This window comes from Bombina bombina, chromosome 1, assembly GCF_027579735.1.
Source record: "Bombina bombina isolate aBomBom1 chromosome 1, aBomBom1.pri, whole genome shotgun sequence".
Lineage (NCBI taxonomy): Eukaryota > Metazoa > Chordata > Amphibia > Anura > Bombinatoridae > Bombina > Bombina bombina.
Genome location: NC_069499.1, coordinates 529,983,849 through 530,001,204, shown reverse-complemented (window position 1 = coordinate 530,001,204; position 17,356 = coordinate 529,983,849). Strand labels below are relative to the sequence as shown.

At 41.4% G+C, this 17,356-nt stretch overlaps 1 protein-coding gene across 1 annotated transcript in view; it reads right to left on the bottom strand.

Annotated features, from left to right (window-relative positions):
* The window catches only part of PLEKHM3 (pleckstrin homology domain containing M3), a 643,564-nt gene that overhangs the window by 146,274 nt on the left and 479,934 nt on the right, over nucleotides 1–17,356 (bottom strand). The window contains exon 7 of the mRNA XM_053698629.1: nucleotides 2,025–2,182. Within this exon, the coding sequence (XP_053554604.1) occupies nucleotides 2,025–2,182 (158 nt within the window). The remainder of the gene's footprint in view (nucleotides 1–2,024; nucleotides 2,183–17,356) is intronic.

Below are 17,356 nucleotides of genomic sequence, written 5' to 3'. Positions count from 1 at the left end.
TCACCGCACTGCATAGTATTATCCAGCCTACACAATTTCTCTGGCACTGCAAATGTGTCAGTCATTCAGAGCAGCTAATACCTCCCCAAGTAACACACGGAGGTTCTCAAGCTTAAATTTAAAATTAGAAATCTCTGAATCAGGTCTCCCCGATTCAGAGACGTCACCCACAGACTGAAGCATCTCCGTCCTCAGGTTCTGCATATTGTGACGCAGTATCAGACATGGCCTTACAGCACTACGCGCTCTGTATCTCCGTCTAACCCCAGAGCTATCGCGCTTGCCTCTCAATTCAGGCAATTCTGCTAATACCTGTGACAGGGTATTATTCATGATTGCAGCATGTCCTGCAAAAGTAATCTGCTATGGGCATCCCTGATGTACTTGGCGCCATATTAGCGTGCGTTCCCTCGAGCGGGAGACGAAGGGTCCGACATGTGGGGAGAGAGTTAGTCGGCATAACTTCCCCCTCGACAGACCCCTCTGGTGACAATTCTTTTATAGATAAAGACTGATCTTTACTGTTTTAAGGTGAAATCAATACATTTAGTACACATTCTCCTATGGGGATCCACAATGGCTTTTAAACATAATGAACAAAGTAGTTTCCTCTGTGTCAGACATGTTTGTACAGACTAAGCAATGAGACTAGCAAGCTTGGAAAACACTTTAATACATAGTTTAACAAGTATTATAAAAAACGTTACTGTGCCTTAGAGAAACAAATTTTGGCAAAATTTGAAATAACAGTGAAAAAAGCAGTTACACTAACAAAGTTTTTACAGTGTATGTAACAAGTTAGCAGAGCATTGCACCCACTGGCAAATGGATGATTAACCCCTTAATACAAAAAAACAGATTAACAAAACGAAAAATATGTTTTTTAAACAGTCATAACAACTGCCACAGCTCCTACTTTTGAAGCCTTTTGAGCCATCAGAGATGTCCTATAGCATGCAGGGGACTGCTGAGGGAAGCTGAATGTCACAGTTTGTAATTTAACTGCACCAACTGTAACTTTTAATACTATAAACAGTGAAAAGCCTCAGGAAAACCTGTATCTAGCAAAAATAAAGCCAGCCATGTGGAAAAAACTAGGCCCAATAAGTTTTTATCACCAAAGCATATATTAAAAACAATTAACATGCCAGCAAACTGTTTATATTACACTTTTATAAGAGTATGTATCTCTGTTAATAAGCCTGATACCAGTTGCTATTAAATCACTGGCATTTAGGCTTAACTTACAATTAATCCGGTATCAGCTGCATTTTTCTAGCAAGTTCCATCCCTAGAAATATGTTTACTGCACATACCTTATTGCAGGAAAACCTGCACGCCATTCCCTCTCTGAAGTTAACCTCACTCCTCAGAATATGTGAGAACGGCAATGGATCTTAGTTACTTCTGCTAAGATCATAGAAATCACAGGCAGATTCTTCTTCTAATGCTGCCTTTTGATAAAACAGTACTCACTCGGTACCATTTAAAAATAACAAACTTTTGATGGAAGTTAAGAAACTAACTATAATACACAAACTCTCCTCTTACTACGTCCATCTTTGTTGAGAGTTGCAAGAGAATGACTGGATATGGCAGTTAGGGGAGGAGCTATATAGCATCTCGCTGTGGGTGATCCTCTTGCAACTTCCTGTTGGAAGGAGAATATCCCACAAGTAATGGATGATCCGTGGACTGGATACACTTAACAAGAGAAATTAAATGTGGTGAATAACCTCAATACATCAGCAGAACTGATTCCTTTCTAATCACACAAATTGTATTCTCCACAAGAATTTGGGGAACTATCTTTCTAAACATACAAACATTAAGCAATAAAATCCTAACTGGCTTACAACCTTCATAGACATAGTTTGGTACCATGTATAGTTCATGCACATATACTTGACTATTACAAACTGGGCCCACAAATGGTCAGACTGGCTGTAAATCATGGGAAAGGGAACAATGATTTCTGACATTTTTTTCCACAAGAATGAACTCACATGAAATTGGTATCTTACCTGCTTGTAGAATTCTCCTCAAAGGGATAGAGAATCTCTCCATTGTTGCAGATCTCACAGATAAAGCCCTTTTGGCTACAAAGACTACAGCTGTATACATGAGAAGTAGCAAACTTAATGACCTTCATGAGAAAAGGGGCCAACTTTCCTTCAACAACCTGCAGAAAGGAAAAAGGTCACAGCTCAGCAATCACTCCCTAGATATATATGGCTAAATGACTAACTTGGTGGCTAACATTATAGTGAACATGTAGTCATACTAAAGAATTAAATATTCTACATTTGTATAAGTCAGCAAATAGTTGCTCACATGATTAAGCACAGCATTAGTGTTATATGAAGAATACAGAGATTGTATCATATGATGCTAAAGGGACACTGAACACTAAATACATTTCATTCACCTCCCTCTAGTCATGGGTGCTGCCATTATGGAAACTAGGTTACCCTGCAGGTATCTAAAGCAGAATTGCTGCATAGGTCAGACTATGAAATGTAGTGTAAGCTAGATTTTCAAAATGGTGGCACCCAAGACTAGAGGGATGTGGGGAATAACCTCAATACTATTCTTACTAAATGTATTTAGTGTTTGTCTCTTAAATCATTACAGTAATATACTGTTTTTGAATTTCCTTTAAAGTCAGAGTGGCCGGTGAATTTCCGTAAGAATATCTCTTTTCAGTGAGCCTTTTATGTTATGTGGATTTCCAAAATCCCTTTACTGGTAATACATATTTATTAGTACTGATCATATGGAATAATTCTAATTTAACATTTTCTATAAAAATATATCTGTTCCATTTCAATATGCTATGACTTTTCACAGGCGTTTGTTGCTCAAAGATTGTTTAAGATCAAGCAAAATGATTTGGCTCAAATTACAAATTCATTTTATTTTTCATTAAAAGAGGAAAGGTTTAACACATAAACGTAACAAACACAAACCTTTTAGATGGATTTTCATTACTGTTCATCAATACAGGTTAAGTAAATTTGACATAACATTTACCAACAATTGTTTTATAGACAACATACGCAGACGTAAATGAGAAACAAAACCTTGCCATGGTTGAAAATTTAAAATAAATTGTACACAATATATACTTTTTAAACTTTGCAACTCATTTAGCAATTGTACTTGTGAAGGTTTGTAGGATTTGATATATGTAAGTTACTGCCTTTGTACGCCCAGTTAAAAAAAGTGTTTAATTTATTTTGCCTCTTTTCCAAATCTGAGAATTTGAAGTACACATGGAATGATCCATAAGCATAAACTTGTCACAGTATATTCCCAAGAATTTCACACTCAAATATTAATTTAATGCAAGACGGCAGAAAAATCTGTCATTATTTACTGCTTTTTTTTAGTTAGATAGCCATTGTTAATTGAATAACATTTTACCACAAACAGTTTAAAGATTTTGTCATCTTTTCTTTTGCATACAGCCTTTAAGAAATAAGAATGTATAGAGTAAAGACAGATATTGTAATCATTACAGATAACTGAAACTTGATAATTAGTTTTGTTTGGAAAAAATAAAAAAATTGATTAATTCATGAATGTATTTATGTATTTATTTTCCATGGTTTACTCATTTTTAATTAGTCTTTACATGTATTAAACCAAAGCAAAAAGTTATGATAAAAACAAATAATTGTTTTTAAATGAAGCAGTTAGTCCTTTGTCTTAAAAAAGCTGTTTTCCATGGGAAAGTTTTTCTGAATGAGTTAACCTATTTTCTGTCCGTTAGACACTGTTTGAATGCCCCTCTGCATCCCATTTAATAACATTTAACTAGTATTTTGGAGACCCCTGATGCCTCGTCTACAGATGATGTGCACACACAAATTGTTTAAAGTTACTTTCACAGCAGGAGGAGGCTGGAAGACTGAATAGGATGACGTGACCTTTACTCTCAAGGTCAGTGGTTCAAATCAGCTTAGGTCATTTGTGATAGAAAAGCGTCTATAGCGGTTAGTTTGTGTCACGTGTTAATTAGGAAGTTGTTTCTTTCCTCTGTTTCATTCTAGCCATTTTACAGGATTGTTTAAGGTGCCAAAGAATAGCGGAAAAGCTGCTATCCTATGATTATACCAATGAAATGCCTAGCAAGCCATAATAATAAAATATATATAAAAAATATTTTACTTATAAAGGTTTGTGTTAACAGATATAGAATATCATTGATAAATCAAGCAAATGGTTATAAACAAGATTTAGACAAATACATGTGAATATATATATATATATATATATTGTATAAATATATATATATATATATATATATATATATATATATATATATATATATATATACAGGGAGTGCAGAATTATTAGGCAAGTTGTATTTTTGAGGATTAATTATTATTGAACAACAACCATGTTCTCAATGAACCCCAAAAACTCATTAATATCAAAGCTGAATAGTTTTGGAAGCAGTTTTTAGTTTGTTTTTAGTTATAGCTATTTTAGGGGGATATCTGTGTGTGCAGGTGACTATTACTGTGCATAATTATTAGGTAACTTAACAAAAAACAAATATATACCCATTTCAATTATTTATTTTTATCAGTGAAACCAATATAACATCTCAACATTCACAAATATACATTTCTGACATTCAAAAACAAAACAAAAACAAATCAGTGACCAATATAGCCACCTTTCTTTGCAAGGACACTCAAAAGCCTGCCATCCATGGATTCTGTCAGTGTTTTGATCTGTTCACCATCAACATTGCGTGCAGCAGCAACCACAGCCTCCCAGACACTGTTCAGAGAGGTGTACTGTTTTCCCTCCTTGTAAATCTCACATTTGATGATGGACCACAGGTTCTCAATGGGGTTCAGATCAGGTGAACAAGGAGGCCATGTCATTAGATTTTCTTCTTTTATAACCTTTCTTGCCAGCCACGCTGTGGAGTACTTGGACGCGTGTGATGGAGCATTGTCCTGCATGAAAATCATGTTTTTTCTTGAAGGATGCAGACTTCTTCCTGTACCACTGCTTGAAGAAGGTGTCTTCCAGAAACTGGCAGTAGGACTGGGAGGTGAGCTTGACTCCATCCTCAACCCGAAAAGGCCCACAAGCTCATCTTTGTTGATACCAGCCCAAACCAGTACTCCACCTCCACCTTGCTGGCGTCTGAGTCGGACTGGAGCTCTCTGCCCTTTACCAATCCAGCCTCGGGCCCATCCATCTGGCCCATCAAGACTCACTCTCATTTCATCAGTCCATAAAACCTTAGAAAAATCAGGTCTTGAGATATTTCTTGGCCCAGTCTTGACGTTTCCAGCTTTTGTGTCTTGTTCAGTGGTGGTCGTCTTTCAGCCTTTCTTACCTTGGGCCATGTCTCTGAGTATTGCACACCTTGTGCTTTTGGGCACGTCCAGTGATGTTGCAGCTCTGAAATATGGCCAAACTGGTGGCAAGTGGCATCTTGGCAGCTGCACGCTTGACTTTTCTCAGTTCATGGGCAGTTATTTTGCGCCTTGGTTTTTCCACACGCTTCTTGCGACCCTGTTGACTATTTTGAATGAAACGCTTGATTGTTCGATGATCACGCTTCAGAAGCTTTGCAATTTTAAGAGTGCCTGCATCCCTCTGCAAGATATCTCACTATTTTTGACTTTTCTGAGCCTGTCAAGTCCTTCTTTTGACCCATTTTGCCAAAGGAAAGGAAGTTGCCTAATAATTATGCACACCTGATATAGGGTGTTGATGTCATTAGACCACACCCCTTCTCATTACAGAGATGCACATCACCTAATATGCTTAATTGGTAGTAGGCTTTCGAGCCTATACAGCTTGGAGTAAGACAACATGCATAAAGAGATGATGTGGTCAAAATACTCATTTGCCTAATAATTCTGCACTCCCTGTATATATATATACTGTATATTGTATGTATATATATATATATATATATATATATATATATATATATTATATATATACACACACACACACATCAAGAGGTTAATTTCAATGCACAAGAAGCGGAAGCAGATGTTCATGGGATTTAAAATTCAAGGCCATTCTAATCTTTAAAAGGACAGTCTAGTCAAAATCAAACTTTCATGATTCAGATAGGGCTATTTTAAACAAATTTCTATTTTACTTTTATCAACAAATTTGCTTTGTTCACTTGGTATTCTTTGTTAAAAGCTAAACTTAGGTAGACTCATAAACTGATTTCTAAGATGTTGAAACTGCCTTTAATCTCAGTGCATTTTGGACAGCTTTTTCACTTCTAGAGAGCGCTAGTTCATGTGTTACATATAGATAACATTGCGCTCACTCCTCTGGAGTTATTTATGAGTCAGCCCGTGAATGGCTAAAATGCTGTCAAAAGAACTGAAATAAGGGGGCAGTCGGCAGATGCTTAGATTAAGGTAATCACAGAGGTAAAAAGTATATTAATATAACCATGTCGGTTATGCAAAACTGGGGAATGGGTAATAACAAATTATGCTTAACTGATAATTTAATTTCCATCTATATGGGAAGAGTCCACAGCTGCATTCCATACTTGTGGGAAATACTGAACCTGGCCACCAGGAGGAGGCAAAGACACCCCAGCCAAAGGCTTAAATACCTCCCCCACTTCCTCATAACCTCAGTCATTCTGGAGAGGGAACAAAGAACAGTAGGAGAAATATCAGGGTGAAAAAGGTGCCAGAAGAAAAACGTTCAAATTTAGGGCCGCCCATTGGAGAACACGGACGGGAGCTGTGGACTCTTCCCATACAGATGGAAATGAAATGATCAGGTAAGCATAATTTATGTTTTCATCTTAATATGGAAACAGTTCACAGCTGCTTTCCTTACTTGTGGGAAACATATACCCAAGCTCTAGAGTACACGGAATGCTAACGGAAGGGAAAAAAGAAAGGCGGACCCTAATCTGAGGGCACCACAGCCTGCAAAACCTTTCTCCCGAAGGCTGCTTTAGCAGAAGCAAAAAACTTGTAAAAATGTTGGATGTAAGGAGAACCAGATAGCCGCCTTACAAATCTGATCCATAGAGGCCTCATTTTTGAAGGCACAAGAGGAAACAACTGCTCTCTTAGAATGAGCCGTAATCCTCAGAGAAGGCTTATGTCCCGCCGTTTCTATGCTAAACGGATGACACTCCTCAGACAAAAAGATAAGGAAATCGAAGAGGCCCTCCGACCCCTACGCTTCCCGGAAAAGAGAACAAACAGAGAAAGACGTTTGTCTAAATTCCTTCGTGGCCCGAAGATACAGTGTTTAAAGGCTGTCATCAGGAACGTTGTAAACGTTCCTTCAACGAAGAAGGATTAGGACAGAAGAAAGGAATCACAATCGCAATAGCCAGTAGAAAAGGAACCTTCCAAGACAACAATTTAATGTCCCAAAATAAAGCAAATAGAGGAGTGCTAAGCCATGTGCTGTGGATACAAACTGTTTACAACAACTTAATGTTCACTTCATGCATAGGCTGCAACGGAACTCGTTGCAAACCCTTAAAGACAAAATTTAAACTCCAAGGAGGAGCCTTAGATCTAAACACAGGTCTGATTCCAGCAGAGCCTCAACAAATGGCTGCACATCTGGAAGTTCTGCAAACCTCTTGTGCAGTAACACAGACAGGGATGAAAACTGTCCCGTCAGGGGACTTAGCAGAAAAGCCCTTCTCCAGTTCATCCTGGAGAACAGAATAAGTAGGTCCTCCACACCATATGATAGATGCGACGAGCAACCAGCTTACGAGCTTGAATGAGAGTAAAAATAACTCTTTCAGAAAACCCTCTCTTGCTGAGACTAAGCGTTCAATATCCACTCAGTCAGCCTTAGAGAATCTAGACATTGATGAACAATGAGACCTTGGTCAGCAGATCCCTGTGACAAGGTAACTTCCATGGAGGAGAGGATGACATTCCCACTAGATCCACGAACCATATCCTTTGCGGCCAAGACGGAGCGGTCAGTATAACTGACACCTACTTGACTCAAGCCACTAAACTAGGAAGCAGTGGTAACGGTCGGAAAGGATAAATCAGATTGAACCTCCAAGGCACCGCTAATGCATCTGTTAGCTACGCCTGAGGATCCCTGTACCTCGACCCCTATCTGGATAGCTTGGTATTGAGACGTTATAAGATGTTCCTCTTGCAAATCTCTGCAAACACTCGGGATGGAGAGACCATTCTCCTTGATGGAAGGATTGTCTGCTGAGGAAATCCGCTTCCCAGTTGTCCACACCCAGGAATGTGGGTTGCTGACAGCGAACAAATGCGGGTCTCCCCCACACCAGAATCCAAGATACTTCCCTCCACACTAGGGTGCTTCTCGTTCCCCCTTAAAGGTTGATGTAAGCCACCGAGTATATATTGCTTGATTGGATGAACCCAGCAGAGGCCAAGCCTTCAGAGCATTGTATATTGCCGAAGATCCAAAATGAGATCAGGAGGGAGCTTTACCTCCTGAGACCAGAGGCCCTGTGCCTTCCTGGCACCCCAAACAGCTCCCCATCCTGACAGACTCCAAAACCATCAAGAAAGCGATTCTACCGATTGGTTATCCAGAGAAATCTGTTGAGACAGATACGAATGATCGCTGTTCCACTAGTTCAGCATGCGCAGTTTGCAACAGTCTGAGGTGAAACCTGGCAAAGGAAATGATGTCCAAGCTTTAGACCAATCACCTCCATACACCGAGCCACAGATGGCCTTAAGGGGATCTGGAGAGCAAGACATGTAGAAGATAGTTTGCAACATCTCTAGTCTGTTAGAAATATTCTCATGTCTATGGAGACTATAATAGTACCCGAGAATTCTACCCTGGTACTTGATACAAGAGAACTCTCTCTAGATTATCTGCCATTCATGGGATCGAAAAAGACAGAGGAGATAATTTCCTTAGCTAGACCAAACGGAAGGGCAATAACTGAAAGTGCTGGTACAGGAATGCAAACCTTAGGAACTGGAAATGGTCCTTGAGGATTGGTACGTGAAGGGAGCATCCTTCAGATCTATCATGGTTATGAACTACCCCTCTCAAACGAGGGGAAGAGTGGACCTTATTGTATCCATCTTAAGCGAGGGGACATTTAAAAACCTGCTTAAGCACTTTAGGTCCAGAATCAGATGGAAAGGTTTGATAGTATCCCAAACCTCTCACCGCGATAGGCACCGGGACATACACACCCCAGAAAGGCTTCCCTCCTTTCTGGTCAGAAAGACAGGAGGAATCTGCCCTTGAGTGGCTGATGCTTAAAACCTATCTTGTAACCCTGAGCTATGACCTCCAGGACCCATGGATCCTGCACGTCCCTGAACCAAGCAACTGAAAAGAGCAACATACTGTCCCCTACACGATCCAGAAGAGGACAGCCCATTCTTGCCGACGTCGACTCGGCAGGCTTCTGCTCTGCTTGGATTTATTCCAGGACTGAGCCAGCTTCCAAGAGCTCTTGGTTTGCTCCGGCTTAGCGGAGGACTGCTGACATGGGCTTTATCAGAATGAAAAGAATGAAAATCGCCCCTTAGATTAGTTTATATACTCTTGCGGTAGGAGGGCACCCTTGCCCCCTGAGACCGAGGAGATAATTGAGTCCAGGCCTGGATCAGACAAGATCATTTCCTTAAAGGGAGGGAAGAAGTCTATCCGCAGACCATGACTCCAGCCAGAGCCCGACGGGCCTGAACAGAAAAAGCTGAAGCCATAGCATTCAAGCAAATAAACTGCTTAATAGCAGCACAGATAAAATAATTAACAACCCTCAAGGCCGTAAATCTTTTCTGAGTAACGTTGAGGGGACCCTCCACCTCGATCAATCCTATAAGGAGTCACGCCTGAAGGTAGTTTCTACAGTAACCGCTGCAACAGCTGCCGCCGGTTGAAACAAATATGCTGTATGTTGAAACAACTTTCTTAACAGAGTTTCCATCCTTTATCTATGGGCTCTTCAAACAAAGAACTATCCTCAAGCGGGATAGTAGTACGTTTAGCAAGGGTGAAGATAACACTATCCCATTTAGGGACGGAACCTAAAAACTCCATTGAGAGTCCAGGACCGGGGACAATTTGTTAAAGGGAGAAAAGGGGAAAAAGGAATCCAATCCTGTTCCATTCATTGATAATAATGTTCGCCATTGAGAGTCCAGGACCGGGGACAATTTGTTATGGGAGAAAAGGGGGAAAAGGAATCCAGTCCTGTTCCATTCATTGATAATAATGTTCACCATTTAACAGGAGCTGGAAAGGATAAGGTACCCCCCTGTCCTCAAACTCTATCCAATTTAGGAATTAAAGGTTCATCAGGCATTTTGGATTCTGGAACCCCTGAATTCGCCAAAAACTTCCTTTAGAAGAAAGCGCAAATTTTTAAACTAAAGTCTGGTTCCTCCACAGCCGGAGGTTTACAGGCAGCAGACTCTGACCCAGAATGTTCATACTCTGAAGTCTCAGAAAGAACTTCATCCTCGGATAACCCTCAGTTAAATCCAATAAATTATCTGATGTACTCTGGGAAGGAGTTCAATATGTAACCTTTCGCTTGCGCTTAGCTGAGCGAGGTAAAGCATTAAAAGCCGCAGACAACGCAGTCTGAACTGTGCAGTAACGTCTGGTGAAAAATGGCCCCCTTTAGATGGAGGATTAGCAATGCTACGGGAAAACTGCATGTGTAGAGAAATAAGAATGTAGGGTACGCACCTTACTGGACGACAACTCCTCAGAGGTGGACGGCTCTGTGGTATCAAACATGTTTGATATTATCACATTATCAAGGCATATGGAACATAATAGAGAGGGTGGAACTAAGGCCTCCAAACCATATGAAAACAGGAATTACTCATTAGGAATAGAGGAGTGCCCTCTAAAGTAACAGAATCCTCCATCGCTAGTGCAATAACCGGAGAACTAGAGAAATAAAACATCTTATTTTATTAAAAAAAAAACTGCACCCTTATACCTCAATGGCTGGGACACTCACCACCTCCTATGACTCAGACAGTACAGAGATTTATGACTCCTCTCTGATAGACACCCGGTCAAGAAAAAGGGAATGAATCACATGGTGCACAATGCAGTACGGTCCCTGCCATGAGAAAGCGTGCCAAGCTTGTAAGCTGCATGGCTCTCAAACTGAAAGTGAAACCTGTATATTTCATAAGAGTCTATGAGCCCATAACATCTCACACATAAAAGCAGCATAAATGGTTGAAATTAATTACAAACTACTTTCAAGGTGGTATCTTACTCCACATCGCCTTCGAAGCATATTCCCTAACTCCTCTTCCCTATGTTGGAGACATTGTGGGGGGGGGGGGGGGTACACTCTCACATATTTGGTGGTCTTGTCCACTTCTTAGCTCTTATTGGGACAATATAAATAGACATGTAGACAGAGTACTGGGGAGACCAATCACATTCACCCCTAGCCTGGTGCTTCTGAGTGACACCCGTAAAATATCTTGCTTATACCGAAAGAAACTGTTGCATTGTATGCTTAGCTGCGCTAGACGTTTAATCCCTAGGTTCTGGAACCCCCCCTCCCCCTACCTACAATATGTGGATAAATGAAGTGAGTTACATGTTAGAACTAGAAAAGATGTACTATGTGTACAAAGGGAAGCAAGATGTTATCTCAGACGTAATTTTCATTTGGGAACAGCAAAATAATGACAATACAGCTGGGGGGGAGTCTGCCATGTAATCTGACTTAATGTGACTAGCTTGACTAATGTATATCCTTGCAAGACCTTTTCTTATTTGGATTAAACTGTCTCGGCTGTATTCACGAGTTTAAAAGTGATATTAAGCCCTCGTCTAACTTTTAATTTTAATTTTAGATACACATGTGGTCATTATCTGTCTAATATTTGTAAATTGCTGCTTGTGATTTTCTTGTACACCTGATCTGATTGATCTGATTTGTCTTATGTTTGTTTGCCTTTGTTTTTTGTTTTTGAAAATAATAAAAATTATTTGATGGAAAAAATAAAAAAAGCAGCATAAAATCAAATAAACATATAAGATTATTCGCCCCTGTTCAATAATCCCCCTAAGGAGATATTAACCATTGATTCTATACAGATAAAAGGAGTCACACTGTGACCCTGTCTTCTTGTGTTATCATACATGTATAAAAAATGAAATGATCTTATTAGAATCTACGCCCTGTGACAGATAGTAGCAGCGTTTCTGACATGGACTTGAGTGAAGAAAGCAGACAGCGAAACTCGTCAACCCTGATTGCCTATGGAGCTGTTCAGAGTCAATATGGTTTTGCAGAAAGACTATCCCTGCATCTCCAGACTCTAACTTTCATCTATGCTCTCACTGAGAGGCTGACAGGACTACTTAAAACTCCAGTCCCATCTCAAAGAGTACTACCTTCCATTAGAGACTACTCTGAAATTTTCTAACACTTCTCCTCCTGTGATGAAAGGCAAAGATTGACTGGGGTTATGAGGAAGTGGGGGAGGTATTTAAGCCTTTGGCTGGGATGTCTTTGCCTCCTCATAGTGGCCAGGTTCAATATTTCCCACAAGTAAGGAATGCAGCTGTGGACTCTTCCCATATTAAGATGGAAAGCATAAATTATGCTAACCTGATCATTTTCTTTTCTTCAGATCGAAAGAGTTCACAGCTGCATTCATTACTTTTGGGAATTCAGAACCTGGCCTCCAGGAGGAGGCAAAGACACCCCAGCCAAAGGCTTAAATACTCCTCCCACTCTCCTCATCCCACAGTCATTCTGCTGAGGAACAAGGAAAAGTAGAAGAAATATCAGGGTGAAAAGGTGCCAGAAGAAGAAAAATTACAGCCGCCCCCCATATCCCCCCCCCCCCCATAAAAACAAGAGCGGGGAGCAGTTAACTCTTTCCATCTGAAGAAAAGAAAATTATCAGGTAAGCATAATTTATGTTTGGAAAGAGTCCATAGCTGCATTCATTACTTTTGGGAAAACAATACACAAGCTATAGAGGACACTGAATGCTAAAACAGGAGTGTACAAAAGGCAGTCCGCCCATTCTGAGGGCACCAAGCCTAAAACCACAACCCCAGAAAAAATCCTGCTTTGTGCGAAGCCAGAACACATTTAAAAACAAGGCACCAAAGACACTGACCCGCAGATAGTCCACAAGCCATACTAGAGCCCGGAAAACGGACACAACTGAGTCAACACTCCTCCAGAAGATACCATCGTCCAAAGGACGAACCTCAACCACATAGAAAGGGAGACAACCGAAAACTCCCAAAAGGGAGAGGACATAGAGGAACAAACAAGGATTCCCGGAAGACCCTAAACAGGGTGCAATAAGATCCAAATAAAAGTGAAAAGCACCAAAAAGCAACCACACTCACAGGGACCCCAAGGGTTCCCGAAACAAGGGAAGGCAATGCCCAGACCCCGACAGTACTGAACCACAAGGTTGAAACCGGGAAACAGAACAGAGAAGCAAACGTCTCCGAAAAAAAAATAGAGCAATCGCCCCGAACAAACGTCTGAAGCTGTAGTCCCAAGTCACCAGGAACTCAGAATATCGAAATATTCTCACCAACATGTGCGTTAACCCCAGAGAAGCCACCTCTGAGCCCACACACAGCAGTCATACCAGGATGACTGAAAAAAAGAAAACACTTGCTGACAAGTAAAAAAACAGCCGAAGATAGATAACCAACACCATTGACAGACAGCTATCATCCACTAACTAGTGGGTTTACTCAGGTTATCCAAAGCCGCAAGTGCAACACAAGGGGACAAGAACCTCAAAAACAGAATTTATGTTTACCTGATAAATTACTTTCTCCAACGGTGTGTCCGGTCCACGGCGTCATCCTTACTTGTGGGACATTCTCCTCCCCAACAGGAAATGGCAAAGAGTCCCAGCAAAGCTGGTCACATGATCCCTCCCAGGCTCCGCCCACCCCAGTCATTCGACCGACGGACAGGAGGAAATATATATAGGAGAAACCATATGATACCGTGGTGACTGTAGTTAGAGAAAATAATTCATCAGACCTGATTAAAAAACCAGGGCGGGCCGTGGACCGGACACACCGTTGGAGAAAGTAATTTATCAGGTAAGCATAAATTCTGTTTTCTCCAACATTGGTGTGTCCGGTCCACGGCGTCATCCTTACTTGTGGGAACCAATACCAAAGCTTTAGGACACGGATGAAGGGAGGGAGCAAATCAGGTCACCTAAATGGAAGGAACCACGGCTTGCAAAACCTTTCTCCCAAAAATAGCCTCCGAAGAAGCAAAAGTATCAAATTTGTAAAATTTGGCAAAAGTGTGCAGTGAAGACCAAGTCGCTGCCTTACATATCTGGTCAACAGAAGCCTCGTTCTTGAAGGCCCATGTGGAAGCCACAGCCCTAGTGGAGTGAGCTGTGATTCTTTCAGGAGGATGCCGTCCGGCTTTTAAGCCAAAAGGAAAGAGAGGTAGAAGTCGCTTTTTGACCTCTCCTTTTACCAGAATAAACAACAAACAAGGAAGATGTTTGTCTGAAATCTTTTGTAGCCTCTAAATAGAATTTTAGAGCACGGACTACGTCCAAATTGTGTAACAAACGTTCCTTCTTTGAAACTGGATTCGGACACAAAGAAGGTACAACTATCTCCTGGTTAATATTTTTGTTGGAAACAACTTTCGGAAGAAAACCAGGCTTAGTACGCAAAACCACCTTATCTGCATGGAACACCAGATAGGGCGGAGAACACTGCAGAGCGGATAACTCTGAAACTCTTCTAGCAGAAGAAATTGCAACTAAAAACAAAACTTTCCAAGATAGTAACTTAATATCTATGGAATGCAAAGGTTCAAACGGAACCCCTTGAAGAACTGAAAGAACTAGATTTAGACTCCAGGGAGGAGTCAAAGGTCTGTAAACAGGCTTGATCCTAACCAGAGCCTGAACAAATGCTTGAACATCTGGCACGGCTGCCAGTCTTTTGTGAAGTAAAACAGATAAAGCAGATATCTGTCCCTTTAGAGAACTTGCAGATAATCCTTTCTCCAAACCTTCTTGTAGAAAGGATAGAATCTTAGGAATTTTTATCTTGTTCCATGGGAATCCTTTAGATTCACACCAACAGATATATTTTTTCCATATTTTATGGTAAATTTTTCTAGTTACAGGCTTTCTAGCCTGAATCAGAGTATCTATTACAGAATCTGAAAACCCACGCTTTGATAAAATCAAGCGTTCAATCTCCAAGCCGTCAGTTGGAGGGAAACCAGATTCGGATGTTCGAATGGACCCTGAACAAGAAGGTCCTGTCTCAAAGGTAGCTTCCATGGTGGAGCCGATGACATATTCACCAGGTCTGCATACCAAGTCCTGCGTGGCCACGCAGGAGCTATCAAGATCACCGAGGCCCTCTCCTGATTGATCCTGGCTACCAGCCTGGGGATGAGAGGAAATGGTGGGAATACATAAGCTAGGTTGAAGGTCCAAGGTGCTACTAGTGCATCTACTAGAGTCGCCTTGGGATCCCTGGATCTGGACCCGTAGCAAGGAACCTTGAAGTTCTGATGAGACGCCATCAGATCCATGTCTGGAATGCCCCATAATTGAGTTATTTGGGCAAAGATTTCCGGATGGAGTTCCCACTCCCCCGGATTGAATGTCTGACGACTCAGAAAATCCGCTTCCCAATTTTCCACTCCTGGGATGTGGATCGCAGACAAGTGGCAGGAGTGATCCTCCGCCCATTGAATTATCTTGGTCACTTCTTTCATCGCCAGGGAACTCCTTGTTCCCCCCTGATGATTGATATATGCAACGGTCGTCATGTTGTCTGACTGAAACCTTATGAATTTGGCCTTTGCTAGTTGAGGCCAAGCTCTGAGAGCATTGAATATCGCTCTCAGTTCCAGAATGTTTATCGGGAGAAGAGACTCTTCCCGAGACCATAGACCCTGAGCTTTCAGGGATTCCCAGACCGCGCCCCAGCCCACTAGGCTGGCGTCGGTCGTGACAATGACCCACTCTGGTCTGCGGAAGCTCATTCCCTGTGACAGATTGTCCAGGGTCAGCCACCAACGGAGTGAATCTCTGGTCTTTTGATCTACTTGAATCGTCGGAGACAAGTCTGTATAATCCCCATTCCACTGTCTGAGCATGCACAGTTGTAATGGTCTTAGATGAATTCGTGCAAAAGGAACTATGTCCATTGTTGCAACCATCAATCCTATTACTTCCATGCACTGCGCTATGGAAGGACGAGGAACAGAATGAAGTACTTGACAAGAGCTTAGAAGTTTTGATTTTCTGACCTCTGTCAGAAAAATCCTCATTTCTAAGGAATCTATTATTGTTCCCAAGAAGGGAACTCTTGTTGACGGGGACAGAGAACTTTTTTCTTTGTTCACCTTCCATCCGTGACATCTGAGAAAGGCTAGGACGATGTCCGTATGAGCCTTTGCTTTTGACAGAGACGACGCTTGAATCAGGATGTCGTCCAAGTAAGGTACTACTGCAATGCCCCTTGGTCTTAGAACCGCTAGAAGGGACCCTAGTACCTTTGTGAAAATCCTTGGAGCAGTGGCTAACCCGAATGGAAGTGCCACAAACTGGTAATGCTTGTCCAGAAAAGCGAACCTTAGGAACTGATGATGTTCCTTGTGGATAGGAATATGTAGGTACGCATCCTTTAAATCCACGGTAGTCATAAATTGATTTTCCTGGATAGTAGGTAGGATCGTTCGAATAGTTTCCATTTTGAACGATGGTACCCTGAGAAATTTGTTTAGGATCTTTAGATCCAAAATTGGTCTGAATGTTCCCTCTTTTTTGGGAACTATGAACAGATTGGAATAAAATCCCATCCCTTGTTCTCTTATTGGAACTGGATGTATCACTCCCATCTTTAACAGGTCTTCTACACAATGTAAGAATGCCTGTCTCTTTATTTGGTTTGAAGATAATTGAGACCTGTGGAACCTTCCCCTTGGGGGTAGTTCCTTGAATTCCAGGAGATAACCTTGAGAAACTATTTCTAGCGCCCAAGGATCCTGAACATCTCTTGCCCAAGCCTGAGCAAAGAGAGAAAGTCTGCCCCCCACTAGATCCGGTCCCGGATCGGGGGCTATCCCTTCATGCTGTTTTGGTAGCAGTGGTAGGCTTCTTGGCCTGCTTACCCTTGTTCCAGCCTTGCATTAGTTTCCAGGCTGGTTTGGGTTGTGAAGTATTACCCTCTTGCTTAGAGGATGCAGAATTAGAGGCTGGTCCGTTTCTGCGAAAGGGACGAAAATTAGGCTTATTTTTAGCCTTAAAAGACCTATCCTGTGGGAGGGCGTGGCCCTTTCCCCCAGTGATGTCTGAAATAATCTCTTTCAAATCAGGTC